General features: G+C 39.8%; 2 protein-coding genes across 4 annotated transcripts; both read left to right on the top strand.

The window, feature by feature from the left end:
* The first annotated feature begins 3,189 nt into the window (after positions 1-3,189).
* Positions 3,190-14,827, top strand: LOC117485027 (cytochrome P450 2K1-like). Of its 3 annotated transcripts, XM_034133613.1 has the most exons (11): positions 3,190-3,297; positions 3,506-3,508; positions 5,261-5,349; positions 6,925-7,087; positions 7,264-7,413; positions 7,574-7,734; positions 8,178-8,357; positions 8,438-8,579; positions 13,525-13,709; positions 13,817-13,958; positions 14,042-14,827. In XM_034133613.1, the coding sequence occupies exons 1-11, from the start codon at positions 3,195-3,197 to the stop codon at positions 14,227-14,229; spliced, it is 1,506 nt and encodes a 501-aa protein (XP_033989504.1). In that variant the 5' UTR covers positions 3,190-3,194; the 3' UTR covers positions 14,230-14,827. The 3 variants fall into 3 exon arrangements, with proteins under 3 accessions (XP_033989504.1, XP_033989502.1, XP_033989503.1); XM_034133611.1 differs by lacking the exons at positions 3,190-3,297; positions 3,506-3,508 and having other exon boundaries at positions 4,985-5,349; XM_034133612.1 differs by lacking the exons at positions 3,190-3,297; positions 3,506-3,508; positions 5,261-5,349 and adding an exon at positions 5,688-5,769.
* A 1,357-nt stretch (positions 14,828-16,184) lies between these two features.
* LOC117484851 (ATP-binding cassette sub-family A member 3-like) lies at positions 16,185-18,868 on the top strand. The gene is made up of 5 exons (XM_034133288.1): positions 16,185-16,305; positions 17,690-17,818; positions 18,255-18,262; positions 18,386-18,541; positions 18,647-18,868. Exons 1-5 carry the CDS (start codon positions 16,185-16,187, stop codon positions 18,866-18,868), a joined length of 636 nt encoding a protein of 211 aa, XP_033989179.1.
* The last annotated feature ends 849 nt before the right edge of the window (positions 18,869-19,717 follow it).

The following is a 19,717-nucleotide window of genomic DNA, read 5'->3' on the forward strand; positions in this document are numbered from 1 at the left end:
ACAGGTTGCCTATTAAATAAATGTAGGGGAGTAAAAGTACACAATTTACCTCTGAATTGTAGTGGGGTAAGTACTAAGTAACATGCCATTTACATACTCAACTAAAGCACAAGTAGGCTATTTCTAAATCACAAGTACAGTACTTGAGTATATATACTTAGTTAGCCTATTTCCCACCTCTGGTCAACAATGATAGATCTTAATGTCAATAAATTGTCTTTATTCACTTATAATATATCTTGAGTATTATCATAAAATAGCACGTTTATTTATTTTAGCAAACATTTTACACGATAAATACGGGTTTAACAGTTAAACAGCAGCATTTGCCACGGAAGGCGAGTGGCAGCTACCGTAAACCTTCTGGCATCTTGTGGCAACTCCCGTTCAGCAGCGGCAGATGCCTCGGCAAGTTGTGGCATCTGTGGCAAGTTGTGGCATCTGTGGCATATGCCGGTGGCAAGTTGTGGCATCTGTGGCAGATGCCGGAAGTACTTGCCACTGCCTGCAGATGCCACGAAATGAGCCAGGCCCTACTGGAGTTTTGCCAATCCGGTGCTTAAACAAATAGCTCTACACCCCTGGCCGACATGTCCTTAAAATGAAGTCCGAGTTTGAAATATATCTCAAATAATGTATGCACCACCATTTCCCCACATAAACATAACAGTCTGCAATCAAACGGTTGTCTCCTGTGCATTCCTCTTCCTACTTGGCGCACCGGTAACATGCTCGTGCGCCCTAAGAGGCTGAGACCTTAGGCTGAGCCGCCGAATCCCTCGGAACATCATAAAAGCCATTTTCAACGGTTTTCTGGTGAAAGATTAACTAGCTACTGGATGAAATAATATGACTGGTGGCATAGGTGCAAAAATTAATTAAAAATATTATGATAAAATATTTTTATTAGGGCTGTCAGTCGATTAAAATATTTAATCGCGATTAATCGCATGATTGTCCATAGTTAATCGCGATTAATCGCAAATTAATCGCACATTTTGTATCTGTTCGAAATGTACCTTAGAGGGATATTTTTCAAGTTTTTAATACTCTTATCAACATATGAGTGGACAAATATGCTTTATATGTTTGTTTATTATCATTTGAACAATGACAAATATTCTCATGAATATTAAACACAACAACCTCTGAACATTACAAATATTCGCCTCAATTCAACCTGGAACCTCTCTCAGACAATAATACAATACAAAGTGTGTGTGTGTGTGTGTGTGTGTGTGTGTGTGTGTGTGTGTGTGTGTGTGTGTGTGTGTGTGTGTGTGTGTGTGTGTGTGTGTGTGTGTGTGTGTGTGTGTGTGTGTGTGTGTGTGTGTGTGTGTGTGTGTGTGTGTGTGTGTGTGTGTGTGTGTGTGTGTGTGTGTGTGTGTGTGTGTGTGTGGACACTGTGATGGAGTGTTAAAAAAATCTTGGAGGTGGGCGTATCTGAGGCTTGGGGATTTTTTTGCAATCTCAAAAATTGACAGGAACAAACAGAGGTGCAAGGAGGACATGAAAGAAGAAGATCAGACAAGGGCAACGGGTGAACACAAATGAGGCACAATCAGACACAGGAGGGCAAACACAGGGAGAACAGAATTTCAAAATAAACCCATAACTAAACACACAAAACTAAAATCATGACAGTTCTAGGCTTTTACATATACTGGTTCTATCCATGGCTCAAAACAATTTAGCATATTCTTGTTTTTCTCAATCTACTCTTTGAATATCCTGCCTGTATTCACCAGATCTTGCATTTGAATTGCTTAATCATGCCTGGCAGATTGATTAGATCTGTGATGGGCTGGCTGACCTGCTCATTCACACCTAAACAAGTAGCCTTTACAAAAGGAGGTGAGGACTTTGTGGTCCAAAGCCCCATAAGAGAGGAAGAGAAAGGCTACATCTTGACAGAAACTTGAGGAAAAACTAAGACCTGTATGGGACAATCAAGCATTTATTTCTTCCTTGAACACTGAAAACAGCTGTTCGACGACAATATTTTCTAAAGGAAGTCAAGTCCCGAGGCCTGTACTACGAAGCTGGATTTTCGCTTAGCCGGCTAACTTCAGGGAAATCTCGGGCTTTCCGGTCCTACGACGCTGGTTCTCTTTTTAGCAGGCTAGATTTCCATGGTAATTTATGCTGAGCGGCAAACCTGCTCCGGAGCAGGTTAGGTTGCAGGCTAAGAGATCAACTCAGTGAAAGCACCGCCTGCTGACCAATCAGAGCTCCGTGTGCGGAGTTTAAAGCTATCAAGTCATATTACAGGATAGAGGAAATACAGAAAAACTGCCGTTGCAGGAAAGACGGCCGGCCAAAATCAACTGACTGTGTGAACGTGAAAATTAATAGAATATCCCCTCCCATCTTCAGAGCAATCTGACTATTATAATATTAGCGTTAAGAAAGCTTACTTAAATATCTGCCACGACATAAGTAACCGGATCAGAGTAACATTAAGTACAGTCCGCGGCACTGTGAGTGCAGACGTCGATGTGTCCCATTATCATTCATATCATATCAGTGATATGATATGAATGAAATATATGATACATTATGATGTGATATGATATCACATCATAATGTATCATATATTTCCTTATCTGAGTCAGCTTCTTGAGCCGTATCTGGCCGTGCAACACTCACAGTGTCACATACTGTATGCAGAAGTATTATTTTAAGCAACACATTAAGTTGATGAAACACTCGAGTCAAATTCTCCTAATTAAAGTCAGATCCACTCGTGTCTTGGACGGGGCAGTGATTTCATAAACCTGTTAATGTACGCATTCAAACACTTTTTCTTTTACCAGCTGTATTCACCTTGCAGGTGCAGCTATGTGGCTTTTATCCTGGATAAAGTGTTTAAGTCATGGATGTTTAAAGTTTAACTTCTTCATATTTGACTAATATTAAAGTTCACTTTTCATTCAGGAAGTATGACGCTGCGCTGTCAGTACGCTTGTCCGTGTTTGAGATTGGTCGAATGCTCCAAATACCACCCCTTTCATGTGAACGCGCACCTAACTAGATAGGACACGGCTGGCTTGAGCGATCCACTTGATAACCAGCGTCGTAGTACAGTTTAGCCAGAGCGCGTATGTTTTGGATTGGGCCAACCGGCTAACTCAAACATATCCAGGTTAGGTTGAACCAGCTTCGTAGTACAGGCCTCCGGTGACAGCAGGATCATGTTGGAGGATCTTTTCCAGTCTAGCACTTCAGTCTTTTTGTCTGTGGCCATTGTGGGTCTGCTTGTCCTCCATCTTGTTTACTCAAGCTTCAGCTCCAAAAGCAGGAAGAGGGAGCCACCGGGGCCTAGACCATTTACCCTGCTTGCTTCAGGTAGATCTCAAGAGACTCGACCACTCTCTTGTTGATGTGAGAACTGTTTTGTTTGTCTTAAGCTATAAGGTATTTTCATTGCTTTAATATGAGACAAATAAAACTGTATTTTAACATTGTTAATTCAATTAGAATTCCTACAGAGGAGAGTCTGTAGACAGTCAGTCTCACTATTTATTGCTCCATCTTTTTAGCTGTCCAAAAAATATGGACCAGTGTTCACAGTCTACTTAGGAATGCAGAAGGTGGTGGTCCTGGCAGGATACAAGACAGTCAAACAGGCTCTGGTCAACCATGCTGAGGAGTTTGGAGAACGAGAAGTCACTCCAATATTCGATGATTTCAACAAAGGACACGGTAAAGAAATGTTTCTTTGCTTTGTTTTACTAGCCTGATTTTGTCCTTGTCTAAACATGTAAAAAAACTCTTCTATCAAGGCATACAGCTGGGGCTTGAGATCTCATGGCTGTCATAATTGTTACATTAAGTCCTAAAACAATGAATGTGTTTGGTATTCTGTTGTATTACAGATATACAACGCGTTTCCTTGGCTGGGACCTTGTATTAAAAACTGGAGGGATTTGATGAAACTGGTGGAGGTCAGCATCAAGGAAACAAAGAGCATGATAGCTGACCTGAAGGAGACTCTGAACCCTGACATGTGCCGATGCTTTGTGGATGCATTCCTGACCCGTAAACTGAGTCTTGAGGTAATATGTCTAACTCCAGTGAAACCACCCCGGTTGATGATACTGATCACTGATTAATTTGCCTGTGGCCCTGAGAGATCCTCACACTGCAAATGAAGGAAACACATGCAAAAAGACACAACAGGGTAAAGAGGTTAACCTATTGCAAGATATCCTCACTCTACCCTGCCATGCATTGGTAAACAGACCTATGTTTATATGACTTTTTACAGACCAGTCAAACCGCTCCTTAAGTCTTCAGCCTCCAAAACATTAATCTCCAAACCCTCCTGTTGTATTCGTTTTTTGTAACAGCAATAATATTCGTGGGTCAATTTGACCCAGTGCATGTTTAATTATCCAAAAATGGTCAGAAGCCCCAAAATCCAGATATTTTTTTGTACATAGTTTGTACCTTTTATTACTATCAATGAAATCAATATTTAGTGCAATTGTGTTATTCACCTCTCACAGATCATGGTTCCATTAGAATAAGTCACTTGTTTTTCACAAAACATATACATTCAAACACATTTTTCTATTTTCTTTTTTACATTGGAAAAACCTTGATATAAAATACATTAGTTTTGCATAACATAACATTTTTAAAATTACTTTTAAAATGTTCCAACTTGACCCATTCACTTAGAATCAAGCCAAATGAATCATAAGGATTTGTATTGAAAGTATTTTATATAACAGCAAGTGTGTGTGTGTGTGTGTGTGTGTGTGTGTGTGTGTGTGTGTGTGTGTGTGTGTGTGTGTGTGTGTGTGTGTGTGTGTGTGTGTGTGTGTGTGTGTGTGTGTGTGTGTGTGTGTGTGTGTGTGTGTGTGTGTGTGTGTGTGTGTGTGTGTGATAGATTTTCAAACTTTCCAACGGGTCAATTTGACCCTTAATGTAACAGGAGGGTTAAAGTCCTTCTGCTTTGTCTGCCAGGATTGGATCTGTGTCACAAACACCGTCCTCGTGGGCGGGGACCAGCCCATAATGCTCCTTTACCTAAAGCTCAGTCAACAACATTCCATATTATTTGTGCTTGCATGAGGAGCGTGAACACCACGGTGTTATCTGCAGGGCTAAGCACTGTCAACAGCAGAACAAATGTCTCTTTGGCACGATTTTGTTCTCATCTTTTTCTCTAATCCCACCACTTTGTTGGGGTTGGTGGCTCTCCTGCTCATCCTCTATCTTGTATCCAGTAGTTTAATCACCAAGGAAATAGGGAAGGGCCCCCCAGGACCGAGGCCTCTTCCCCTGCTTGGTAACCTGTTGCAGCTTGATCTCAAGAGACCCTACAAAACCCTCTATGAGGTGAGCTATCCTAAAGCAAATCCATTTTGATACAGTTGTTGTTGTTGGAGCTATATATCTCTTTATATTATGTAATACTTAAACATTTATGTTCTTGCTGTTTATAGTGTTTATTGTAAATGTAGCCTATTCCTAGTTATTGTCGTAAGTTAAAGTAGTTTCTCTGCTTTTATTTTGAAGGCATGTTTGGGCACTGGGTGATTAGAGCACCTGGTGTAATTGTATATATTGGAGACAGGTGGTGGTGGGAGCCAGAGCACTAGTAGGCAAACGGTTTTTTACCAGGGTTTTCCAGCCACAAGAAAGGAAAGCCATCGGAAAGGCTTAAGGAACAAACCATAGGAAACCTGTTGAATGATATTGGATCATAATAAAATGCACAAACGGATACTCTTGTCTAGACCTGGATCATTGCCCTCCGTAAGTTCCGCTAACTAGTGCCTCAGCGGCAGTGTTATTTTAAAGGGGACCTATCATGCAAAATGCACTTTTGTACGTCTTTTATACATGAATATGTGTTCCAGGGAATGCACGTCTCAGAAAACACAACCCTCTCTATTTTCCTCCATACCCAAATCTCTAAAAAAGGGGCTGCAACGGATCTGATAAAAACTGATCCACATTTGAACACTTTACTGACGTCAGGAAAGTGGCGCTACGGCTATTGGGCCAACTCTCCACCTATCAGGGGAATGTGGGGTTGGGCCACGGCCGGCCATTGCCGCTCAAAAGCGCTGGAGACGCTGTAGTACATATGCCAGGCCTGTAAGTGGCGCTGTAGTCTGCCACAAAAGCAACGAAGAAGACTTCCCATGCATGGTTACCATGGTTACCCTTCTGTTTATTCTCCGCTGTGGCTTTCTTTCTCCCTCCCCGAGGCAAGCGTTTGCTCCTTCTGCTGCTTTAATTCAATGCAATCCCTCCCCGTCGAGGCAAGCACTGTAATTCTCTCTGGTTAGTCCACCAGCAGATGACAAACACCCACCTCTCCGCCTCTTCCAAGGAACAAGGGGACCGTGCGGCAGAGTTTCAGTTTCAGTTTCTTTCGCCGGTCAAGATGTCCGTTAAAGTTTAAATCTTCCGGACAAAATTAGAAAAGTGCCGGTCAAAGGTCTTCTTTGTTATTTATTGAGCTTTAAAACAAATGAATAACGACTCTATATAATAATAGGCTATAATAAAACACGGAAGACGGAGATCTATTTTTCTCCCCCTCTTCTGACAGCCCAGCAGCTGTTCAGAGCGCGCTCCCCTCTCCTGCAGGGGGGCGTGGTCAGCTGCAGCTCACAGAATCAGCCCCGTGCAAAAACAGTGCTGGAGAACAGCAAATAGAGCGAAATGAGGCATGGCTCATGATCTGATCTGTTTGGTATTTTGAAAACAGAAACGTATAAATATACCTTATATAGGTATGGCCCTACAATATATCATTTAAATATAGCATGATAGGTCCACTTTAAGTTAATTATCAGTTTTATTTCTATATGATTTTGGCCGCTACAGTTGTTTTCACTTGCAGGTCATGCAAAAAAATGTTTACTTACGCCATCTCTAATTTTTTACATCTTTTAACAGCTTTCAAAGACATATGGGTCTGTGTTTACGGTATACTTTGGAACCAATAAAGTGGTGGTGCTGGCTGGATACAAGTCAGTAAAGGATGCTCTGGTCAGCAATGCAGAAGCGTTTGGAGAAAGAGAAATCTCCCCTATTTTTTATGACTTGAATGAAGGTCACGGTAGGATTTACCTTTACATAATCTTTAATATACAGTATCTTTCAAATAGAAAAAACATTGTAGTGATAATACCTACCATTTATTTGTTGTGAGTCAAATTACACTTGAATATTGTGTTGAATAATACAGACATGACTACTACAGATTATATTTAACATGCATGTCATGTTTAAAAGGAATCCTGTTTGCAAATGGAGAATCATGGAAAGAGCTGAGACGTTTTGCCCTCAGCACCCTGAGAGACTTTGGCATGGGCAAAAGAATAGCGGAGCAAAAAATCCTAGAGGAATGCCACCATCTGACCCAAATGTTTGAAGATCACAAAGGTATGGAGTAAAAAGCATTTTTTTATTCATCACCCATGTTTTACAGTTTTGTTGTAGCAAAGGCAAATCATGGTGAGGTTCATTTTAATATTAAAAGGCTGCCCTCTTTGTTTTCTTCTGAAATCCTAATAATATCAGTATTCTCAATGCCATTTTACAGGGAAACCATTTGATACAGCGCGCCCGTTGAATTATGCAACATCCAATATCATCTCCTCTATCGTGTATGGCAGCAGATTCGAATACAATGACCCCAGATTCAAGGAAATGGTCAGAAGAGCCAACCAGTCCATATGCATTGTTGGATCTGCACAAATCCAGGTAGGCCTCATACTGCTTCGGTTGAAAAATACATGATTTAGGGACAACATGAAAGCTTTTGTTGAATATTTTTGCAAATGGTCAACACCATAAGCTTTTAGCAGAAAGTCCAATAGAAGGTTTAGTACTGTCTTCAGGTCTTTTATACAGATTTGGGCTGGTTGGTGTAAGAAATGTGTGTGTTGTTGTATGTTTGGGTAAACATCCATTATCTCTTTACACAAGGTGCTGGTGGAGCATCATTCTAGTATCAGCTTAAATAGTTGCTTTAGGGTAACATTTAACTGACAAAACAATAAAAGAATGATTGAAACTAAAGTATGGAGATGGGAAATGTTTATTTTACTGTATCAAATTACTGATCAGGTGTGTCTTAACATTGAATACACTGTACAGTATATATGTTGGGTGTGCATTTTCTTCATTAATCTTTGTTTTCACAGCTCTACAACATGTTTCCCAGGCTGGTCAGTTGGATAAAGAACCGTCAGCAGATTTTACGAAATGTTGAGATGACCATAAGAGATGTCAAGGCTTTAGTCAAGAATCTGAAAGAGACTCTGGACCCTAGCGTCTGCAGAGGGCTTGTCGACTGTTTTCTGATTCGGAAGGAGAAAGAAGAAGTAAGACAACCTCACTGCATATGCATCAAACAAAGAGAACATTGTATTTTATAACAATATGTGGGTGCTCTTTCTCTCAGGACTCTTGTGTGAAGGACACTCACTACAACGAGAAGAATTTGATATTTACAATAACCAACCTGTTTGCTGCTGGTACCGACACCACAGCAACTACACTGAGATGGGGTTTGCTGCTTATGGCTAAATATCCGCATGTACAAGGTAAAAGAAAGATGAGGCTTGTAGGCGTGCATTTATATTTGCACCTGTGGATGCCCATCAAATAAATCAAGTTTAGATAGATTAAAATGTGGTTGTTTTTATATAAGTTCAAATATATATATATATTACGATAAACCATTATGCTGGAAACCACTTAAAGGGAAAGTAGCAGGCATTGAAATAAAGCTAAGTAAGTAACCTTCGGGAGATAACAAGAGTACAGTAGTTTTAGTCCTCCCTCTTAAGTGGTGGCCCCGGCTCCACGGGGACGAAAACGGGTTGAATCCGCATATTTCTCATGCGTATAGCCCTCTAAGCTCGACGACGCCGTAAGGGAAACGTAGAAACAGACCCCGCAAACGACAACGGGTCCAAAGGTGGATAGATCTGGGAACGGAGCACTCTGGGGGGTCCAACGGGGCCGTGGGGTCGCCTATACGGTCATCCGTTTCATAGCCCCGCCTCTCCCCGCCTCTCCCCACCTCTCCCCACCTCTTCCCACCTCTCCGCGTACCCCGCATCATTGCTGATGTGTTTCGTTAACAACAACAATAGCTATTTTAATTACCTCTCAAACTACCTAAACTAGTTATAAATATGTTTATTTTTACTGTCGAGTCATCATTACTGGATCAGCTGCTGCATGAGACAGACACTGATGCTGTGAGAAGAGAGGAAAAAGAGACAGGCTCTGTGTATTTTATTTTCATATATCATTATATCGTCGTTATTCATTTGTTTTAAAGCTCAATAAATAACAAAGAAGACCTTTGACCGGCACTTTTATAATTTTGTCCGGAAGATTTAAACTTTAACACACGTTGACTGGCGAAAAACTCTGCCCGGATCCCTTGGCCCCCACCGCGGAGAATAAACAGAAGTGCAGCCATGACAACCATTCTTCTTCGCTGCTTTTGTGGAGGAAGTTGCTGCTTTTGGTGGAGGAAGTTATAGCGCCACGTACAGGTTCGGCATATGTACTGCAGCTTTTCCAGTGTTTGGATGTAAACGGAGCCGTTGTAGGTACCATATGTGTTCGGCCTACCAGATGTGTTCGGGGTCCGTTACGCTTACCAATGACGTCACGCATTGGCTGTACGGTAACCCAAGAGGACATTTTACACGGTCAAATTCCGAATGTATTGAAACTCCAGACTCAACGTAAGAGCTTGAGCCTCTTCGGGGGGTGCTAACATTTAAACATACACTTCATTCTTTACTTTGTCCGTTATTATATGTAGAAGATATTACTTTTTTCTCCGTCATGTTGTTTCCATAGCAACAACTTCAAAATAAAAGCATCTAAATAGATTTGTGTTCTACACACCAAAATACGTTATTTGAACACCCCTCTCGATCGATTTACAAGAAAAATTAGTATGGCCCGCCCTAATACACCAACGCAGTTTTTAAAGATATACATTTTTCAACACAGAATCATTTGCCAAATTACACCATATCCAATCATTTTACGAGTCAGAAATGCTATCTGTTCATTGCAGTTATTGTTTATTGAATTAGATTACCATGAGCTCAACATAATTATGTAGAGTACAAGTCCACAGCCAAGAAAATGTTATTTGCATATCATTTTATTTATGAATATGGAATTATGGAATTCTAACACTGGAATTTGTTATTATTTACTATAACTTTATTATATTATTCGGGTACAGCCCTACTGTACCAAAATATCCGAATATTCGTTCGTTGGAGTACTATTCGGGTTTCAATTTCGTTATTCAGATATTCGTTTTTGTTTTTTTTCCCCGTTTTTTTTTCAAATTGAATTTATTGAAATCTCCAATATCAACGTAAGAGCTTGTGCCTCTTCGGGGGGTGCTAACACTTAACCATAAACGTTATCGTTTACTTTCTCCGTCTTTATATGTAGATATTACTTTTCTCCGTTAATCTCTGTCACGTTGTTTCCAAAGCAACAACAACTTCCTGTCAACTGCGCTAAACTCTCCTTCAAAATAAAAGCATGTCCATAAATAGGACATGCCAATTACACTTAACACATAGCCTATACAACTGCAATGAATGTAACAAACACAATGCGATATCCTTTTCAATTTCAAAGAACACAATTGGGTTACATTAACAAATAACTATAAAACAACAATACTGTAGAATAACAAAATGAATGCCGTGAATACACTGAAATACACGTGTTTTTTTTTTTTTTTTTTTTTTTTTTTTTTTTTTTTTTTTTTTTTTTTTTTTTTTATTGAACATTTTTTAAACATACAAAAGCTCGGTGAGGATATCATCAACTTATCAACATAAGTTCAAGACATTCATTCACAATAAGACAAAAAAACATAACTAATACATCCAGTAAGAGCCAGGGGGAAAGAAAAAAGCATAAAGGCACAAAAACATTTAAGAGGCATTAAGCTTACTTAAAATAATAACCATTTGGAAATGTCATTGCAAATCTTTATAGACAGGTTACAAGATTGTATTTTTCTAAGGGACAGAAAAAAGGACTTGAACTCATTTATGAAACAGGGAAAGGAGGGCTTGCCTCCTCTCCATTTACTACAATGTAAATGGTATTTACCCAAAATAATAATTATATTTACCAAATCAGAAATGGGAGAGTCCAAATTATCAATATAATATAAAATGTGATATATTTTGAAGGCCGGAATATTTGTTAATTTAAGTAACAACCAATCTCTCACATTCGACCAAAACAATTCAGAAAAGGGGCAAGAGAAAAATAAATGTTCCAACGATTCATCAGATAAATTACAAAAGGAACATGGTTCCACTTCAAATTTAAATCTTGAATTTAAAAAAGTAGAAACCGGGTAGATTTTATGAAGAATTTTAAAATGAGTTTCTTTTGCTTTAGGGGAAATAGGCCATTTTATAAAATCAGATAGAGCTTTTTCCATTACAGATAAAGTGTCTAAATCGGTCACTTGAGGAAATAAGCCTCTGTTAAAATTGTGAAAAATGTGGGATTTCAGGGAAGCATTAATAGATTTGTTATTCTTAAGAGTATCGCCAATAATTTCCAAATTAGGTAAAACTGATACAACATTTGAGTACAGTAAAGTATTATGAATCATTCCAATAAGTGGTACAGGAATTGCTTTACAGATTTTGTTATAATCTTTAGCAGTACACGTTATATTGTATTTCGTTGAAAAGGCCAAAACATCTAGCAGTTTACCATTGCAATCTAGTAAATCTCTAACAAACAAAATACCCCTCTCATGCCAATCACTCCTAACAAGGATTTTCTGTTTATGATAATCACTCTATTGTTCCATAACGTAGATCCATGAGGAGAAAAATTGTGGGTAAATATCATCTTCCAATAATGAAGTATCTGCTTATGAAAATTTGACAATTTGGTCGGAATCTTATTAACCTCAAAATCACATTTTAAAAGAAAATCAAACCCTCCTAGACGTTTAAATATGGCCTTTGGAATATGGAACCACATGGATTCTGGCTGGGACAAAAAGGCTTTCAACCATTTTATTTTAATTGTTCCAATCATCGATTCAAAGTCTAAAGCTTTAATTCCGCCTTTATCATATTCTTTAACAAGCTGTGACTTTTTAATGTAGTGAGTTTTATTTCTCCACAAGAATTGGAAAATAATTGAGTTGGCTTTTTTTATATTAGCCGAAGAGACAAAACATGAGTGGCATGGATAAATAAGTTTAGATATACCTTCTGCTTTAGTAAGAAGAACTCTGCCAAAAATAGTAAGATCTCTAGTTAACCAACGACTGAGAGATTTCTTCATATCTGTGATACGGTTACAAATATTAAGATCTTCTCTCCTGATATAATTTTTAGATAATGTTATTCCCAAATATTTCACTTCAGGTACCACTCTAATAGAGTCAATAGTGGAATCATCACATGAATGGATAGGGAGTAATTCACATTTTGAAAGATTAAGAGATAACCCTGATGCTTTTGAAAAAATTGAAATTGTGTTAAGAGTTTCCTTTACCATGGATTTATTCTTTAGGAAAATGGATGTGTCATCCGCAAATTGACTAATTTTGAACTCTTTGTCAAAGAGGGTAATGCCTAATATTTTGTGATTCTTTATAATAAGCGTTGTTAATACTTGGGTGGTCAGAATAAATAATTTGGGGGAAATAGGACAACCCTGTCGAATACCACGTAAAACCTTAAACCTAGGGCTCATTCCAGGGTTCAAAGATACAGAACTATAAATGTCCGAGTAGAGCATCCTAATTATGTTGCAGAAATGTTCACCAAAACCCAGAAATGTGAAATACACGTGTTGAAGCGGTTCGCTGCTGATTACTACGATTCCGTACAGCCAATCACAATGGGTGACGTCATTGGTAAGCGACGGACCCCGAACACATATGGTAGGGCGAACACATATGGTACTGACACCGTCTCGTGGAGCTTGACACAATCCGGTGTATATTGCGTGGGGACGGAAGGTTTTTTGCGGTTGCATTTGCGTTACTCCGATGCGTTTTGCCGTTTTCGTCCCCGTGGAGCCGGGGCTTAAGTCACTACCCTTTTGAAACCTTTTTTTTGCTTTTACCTTTTTTTCTATTTTTTACAGATTGTGTTTTTATGCAGGCTTTATTTTCAAGCTAATTTCAGGGAATACCAGTCTTACTTAAACTATATTACAGAAACATTTTCTTCTGTAGATTTCGAAGGCAGAGGAAATGTAACGCAAATTACATTCCCATCAGCCTCAGCTGCACTTTGCGTTTGATTATAAACCATTATGGTAAACATGGTAAACGATACATCTGATAGCATCGTCATTTTGAACAGGTTAGCATACTGACTTTAGCATTTTACCCCCAAAAGTACAGCTTCACAAAGCCATTGGCAGGGATGTGAACTCTTAGTCAAGATACAAATAACTTATTAATATACATATTTTTAACAGTTATTGATTTTGTGTGTTCAGACCAGGTCCAGGAGGAGATGAGCAGAGTGATAGGAAGCCGTCAGGCAGGGGTCGATGACCGGAAGAACCTGCCGTACACTGATGCTGTCATCCATGAGATACAGAGACTGGCCAACATTGTCCCCATGGCCATTCCTCATAAAACCAGCCGAGATGTCACCTTCCAAGGATACTTCATCAAAGAGGTCAGGTGTTAAGGTGTTTCAATACTTAGCCACAACAAAATATGCCAGAGATTCTCATTCTCTTCATACTTGTTATGATACACCTTGCCCTCTGCTTTTTCCTACAGGGGACTACTGTGCTTCCTCTTCTTACTTCTGTCCTGTATGATGAGAGTGAATGGGAAACACCACACACTTTCAACCCTTCCCACTTCCTGGATAAGGAGGGTAAATTTTTCAGGAGGGACGCCTTCATGCCATTTTCTGCAGGTACCAACTTTGTATTTAAATATATTACCATTCTAAAGATGCGATCCAGTTTAACTACATGCAAATCAATTTTTCTCTCAAAGGTCGCAGGGTGTGTCTGGGGGAGAGTCTGGCCAAGATGGAGCTGTTCCTCTTCTTCACCTTCCTCCTCCAGCGCTTTCGTTACACTCCTCCACCTGGAGTTACAGAGGATGAACTGGATCTCACTCCAGCTGTGGGCTTCACCCTCAGTCCGTCACCTCATGAGCTGTGTGCCGTTAGACGCCAATGAGTAATGGAGCTAGGGCACTGCATTATAACTGCTTGTAAAAATGATTTGTGTTTAACTCTTATTAATCAGCTAGCATTTGTCCTATTCTCATGAAGTTGTCTGAAATTGTATTTTAGAAATAATGTTATATTACTATAACATTTTTAGAACTGCCTCTTCATACAGCTGATACCTCATGTTTATCTTCAATGTACAATCAATTGCATTTATTTACCAATCTTATATTTTTGTCACCATTTTTTACCTTGAAAATAAATACTTAATAATTCAAAGAAAATTCTGGATTCAAGCGTTGTGCTTCTGCTTGCTAACTTGCTAAAAAGTACACACAGGTCCTTGATCATTCATTGCTGCCCATTGTAGGCCTACTTCTCTAGAAATAAAAGGACTATTTTGTTTGCATACAGTAAGCACAGTGTAGGTCGATTTAAATAGGTTTCTTTTGTGCCATTGAGATGGTGGTGAAGAACTTAAGATAGCTCTCAGCCTAAAAGCATTCAAGAACTTTGAGTGAATTGAGAAATGCTGTTTGTTTGTAACAAATGCTTAACTAGCCAAATAGTCCCACCAAATAAACACTAAGATTTTTGTGACCAGCTTTTGTTTATTTCAGTTTTTTATCTTCATATTTGTTTTTCCTTTTTGCCGTGGGGGGACAAAAATCCTCCTTGGGTTTCTTGAAATGCGCTATATAAATCCAAATTATTTTTATTATTATTTAGGCTTCTTCTAAAGTTATAAGTCATTGAACTCATAAAATGCTCACTTTGTGTTAACAAACCTTAACTGTGTTTTACTTTCCACACGCATATGTGCAGCTTTGTGTTTTTTATTTAAGTTGTGAAATGTGGTTCCAGGTTCTTGTCAAGGTTGGGGAAAATCAGGACCCAAATGCAGGATGAGTAGAAGCGGGTTTTAAACAAAAAGCGAGCTTTATTTAACAAAAAAGCTGTTGACCATGAAACAAGAATAAATCCAAAAACTGGTAGCATCTAGACAAAAACTGACAGGAACAAACAGAGGTGCAAGGAGGACATGAAAGAAGAAGATCAGACAAGGGCAACGGGTGAACACAAATGAGGCACAATCAGACACAGGAGGGCAAACACAGGGAGAACAGAATTTCAAAATAAACCCATAACTAAACACACAAAACTAAAATCATGACAGTTCTAGGCTTTTACATATACTGGTTCTATCCATGGCTCAAAACAATTTAGCATATTCTTGTTTTTCTCAATCTACTCTTTGAATATCCTGCCTGTATTCACCAGATCTTGCATTTGAATTGCTTAATCATGCCTGGCAGATTGATTAGATCTGTGATGGGCTGGCTGACCTGCTCATTCACACCTAAACAAGTAGCCTTTACAAAAGGAGGTGAGGACTTTGTGGTCCAAAGCCCCATAAGAGAGGAAGAGAAAGGCTACATCTTGACAGAAACTTGAGGAAAAACTAAGACCTGTATGGGACAATCAAGCATTTATTTCTTCCTTGAACACTGAAAACAGCTGTTCGACGACAATATTTTCTAAAGGAAGTCAAGTCCCGGTGACAGCAGGATCATGTTGGAGGATCTTTTCCAGTCTAGCACTTCAGTCTTTTTGTCTGTGGCCATTGTGGGTCTGCTTGTCCTCCATCTTGTTTACTCAAGCTTCAGCTCCAAAAGCAGGAAGAGGGAGCCACCGGGGCCTAGACCATTTACCCTGCTTGCTTCAGGTAGATCTCAAGAGACTCGACCACTCTCTTGTTGATGTGAGAACTGTTTTGTTTGTCTTAAGCTATAAGGTATTTTCATTGCTTTAATATGAGACAAATAAAACTGTATTTTAACATTGTTAATTCAATTAGAATTCCTACAGAGGAGAGTCTGTAGACAGTCAGTCTCACTATTTATTGCTCCATCTTTTTAGCTGTCCAAAAAATATGGACCAGTGTTCACAGTCTACTTAGGAATGCAGAAGGTGGTGGTCCTGGCAGGATACAAGACAGTCGAACAGGCTCTGGTCAACCATGCTGAGGAGTTTGGAGAACGAGAAGTCACTCCAATATTCGATGATTTCAACAAAGGACACGGTAAAGAAATGTTTCTTTGCTTTGTTTTACTAGCCTGATTTTGTCCTTGTAAAAAAACTCTTCTATCAAGGCATACAGCTGGGGCTTGAGATCTCATGGCTGTCATAATTGTTACATTAAGTCCTAAAACAATGAATGTGTTTGGTATTCTGCTGTATTACAGATATACAACGCGTTTCCTTGGCTGGGACCTTGTATTAAAAACTGGAGGGATTTGATGAAACTGGTGGAGGACAGCATCAAGGAAACAAAGAGCATGATAGCTGACCTGAAGGAGACTCTGAACCCTGACATGTGCCGATGCTTTTTGGATGCATTCCAGACCCGTAAACTGAGTCTTGAGGTAATATGTCTAACTCCAGTGAAACCACCCCGGTTGATGATACTGATCACTGATTAATTTGCCTGTGGCCCTGAGAGATCCTCACACTGCAAATGAAGGAAACACATGCAAAAAGACACAACAGGGTAAAGAGGTTAACCTATTGCAAGATATCCTCACTCTACCCTGCCATGCATTGGTAAACAGACCTATGTTTATATGACTTTTTACAGACCAGTCAAACCGCTCCTTAAGTCTTCAGCCTCCAAAACATTAATCTCCAAACCCTCCTGTTATATTCGTTTTTTGTAACAGCAATAATATTCGTGGGTCAATTTGACCCACTGCATGTTTAATTATCCAAAAATGGTCAGAAGCCCCAAAATCCAGATATTTTTTTGTACATAGTTTGTACCTTTTATTACTATCAATGAAATCAATATTTAGTGCAATTGTGTTATTCACCTCTCACAGATCATGGTTCCATTAGAATAAGTCACTCGTTTTTCACAAAACATACATTCAAACACATTTTTCTATTTTCTTTTTTACATTGGAAAAACCTTGATATAAAATACATTAGTTTTGCATAACATAACATTTTTAAAATTACTTTTAAAATGTTCCAACTTGTTTTCCAATTGGTTGATGTTGATACATAGAGACGAGATACCTCTTCTGTTCAGGGTCAAATTGACCCGTTCACTTAGAATCAAGCCAAATGAGTCATAAGGATTTGTATTGAAAGTATTTTATATAACAGCAATTAAGAATGTGTGTGTGTGTGTGTGTGTGTGTGTGTGTGTGTGTGTGTGTGTGTGTGTGTGTGTGTGTGTGTGTGTGTGTGTGTGTGTGTGTGTGTGTGTGTGTGTGTGTGTGTGTGTGTGTGTGTGGTGTATTTCGTAGATTTTCAAACTTTCAAACGGGTCAATGTGACCCTGAATGTAACAGGAGGGTTAAAGTCCTTCTGCTTTGACTGCCAGGATGTGTCCAGTGTAAACACAGTCAAACATAGATGCCACCTAACTAATGTGAGCCAAACGGACGTGTGTGTGTGCGCAGTACTGTATCCTCCCACCAGCGGCAGAGCCTATATCAACGGCTACGACATCTGCCAGGACATGGCTCTGATCCGCCGCAGCCTCGGACTCTGTCCCCAGCATGACGTCCTGTTTGATAACCTCACCGTCAGTGAGCACCTGCTCTTCACAATCATGTACTAGTACACACTTAACCTGGCAGTGGCTCAGTCGGTAGGGGCTTGGACTGTGAGCCGTAAGGTTGTCGGTTCAAGTCCACGAACATACCTAAATATGGAGTATGGACTGCTACTTGGAGAGGTACCAGTTCACCTCCTGGGCCCTGCCGTGGTGCCCTTGAGCAAGGCACCGGACAACCCCCTTCCCCCCCACTCCCATTGCTACCCGGGCGCTGTGCAGAGAACACATTTCACTGTGTGTGCTGTGTGCTCTGCATTTGTGACCATTACAGAGGGTTTCATCCTCCAATGCTATCTTCTATCTATTATACAAAAAGAAAACTGCAAATACACATTAGTTTATTGTTATCCTGCTCGTTCATTGTTGGTAGAGAAACTTATTGTGCTGTGTTCTCTTTATGTCTTTAGGTACACCTGTACAAACGTATACATTAGCTCATCCATAAAAGCAACTTTCACAAAGTTTACAATTGCTTGTTTTTGTTTTCTAGAGGTCAACTTTATTTTATAATTGGTGTTTTAATCTTCTCAATATCCAGCTGAAAGGCTTCTCCAGAGACAAGATTCCAGACGAGGTAGACCGCACCATCCGTATCCTGAACCTCGAAGATAAGCGCCACGCTCGCTCAAAGACCCTCTCCGGTGGCATGAAGAGAAAGCTCTCCATTGGTATTGCCCTCATTGGAGACTCCAAGGTGAAGAATGTCATGAACATTATTCACATTCCTTCCTATTTATCCAATCCTTCCTTCATATTGAACATGTCTCATCCCTTTATTTTCAATCTTATCTATCTTCAGGTGGTCATGTTGGATGAGCCCACATCAGGTATGGATCCGTCAGCTCGACGTGCCACCTGGGACCTCTTGCAGGGGGAGAAGAGGGGTCGCACCATCCTGCTCACCACACACTTCATGGACGAGGCTGACCTGCTCGGCGACCGCATCGCCATCATGGCAGGAGGAGAGCTGCAGTGCTGCGGGTCACCACTATTCCTTAAGAACAAATATGGTAAGAGTTGAGTGGAAATACTGTTGCAGCAGGAAGTCACTGGCAGTAAGTAACCCAATGGATTTTGGATTGTTAAAATACATCCATCCTTTTTTATTTAAATGTTATTATTTCTGTTTCAGCAACTTATATAATCATGCTTACAATAGTGTTTGTTTTTCTCCTTTTTTTTTGCTCTTTTATTTACAGTTTATAGATTATTAAACCAAAAATAAAATATCACCTTCACTTTAAGCATTAATTGTGATAGTTATGGTAAGATGCAAATGAGAATAAAAAGTAATAATTGTAACACAAAAATGGGAAAGGAATAGAGTTCACTAAAGGGAATTGTGTGTGTGTGTGTGTGTGTGTGTGTGTGTGTGTGTGTGTGTGTGTGTGTGTGTGTGTGTGTGTGTGTGTGTGTGTGTGTGTGTGTGTGTGTGTGTGTGTGTGTGTGTGTGTATATTTTTCGTAGATTTTCAAACTTTCAAACGGGTCAATGTGACCCTGAATGTAACAGGAGGGTTAAAGTCCTTCTGCTTTGACTGCCAGGATTGGATCTGTGTCACAAACACCGTCCTCGTGGGCGGGGACCAGCCCATAATGCTCCTTTACCTAAAGCTCAGTCAACAACATTCCATATTATTTGTGCTTGCATGAGGAGCGTGAACACCACGGTGTTATCTGCAGGGCTAAGCACTGTCAACAGCAGAACAAATGTCTCTTTGGCACGATTTTGTTCCCATCTTTTTCTCTAATCCCACCACTTTGTTGGGGTTGGTGGCTCTCCTGCTCATCCTCTATCTTGTATCCAGTAGTTTAATCACCAAGGAAATAGGGAAGGGGCCCCCAGGACCGAGGCCTCTTCCCCTGCTTGG

The sequence above is a fragment of the Trematomus bernacchii genome, unplaced genomic scaffold (genome assembly GCF_902827165.1).
Source record: "Trematomus bernacchii unplaced genomic scaffold, fTreBer1.1, whole genome shotgun sequence".
In the NCBI taxonomy this organism is placed as follows: domain Eukaryota; kingdom Metazoa; phylum Chordata; class Actinopteri; order Perciformes; family Nototheniidae; genus Trematomus; species Trematomus bernacchii.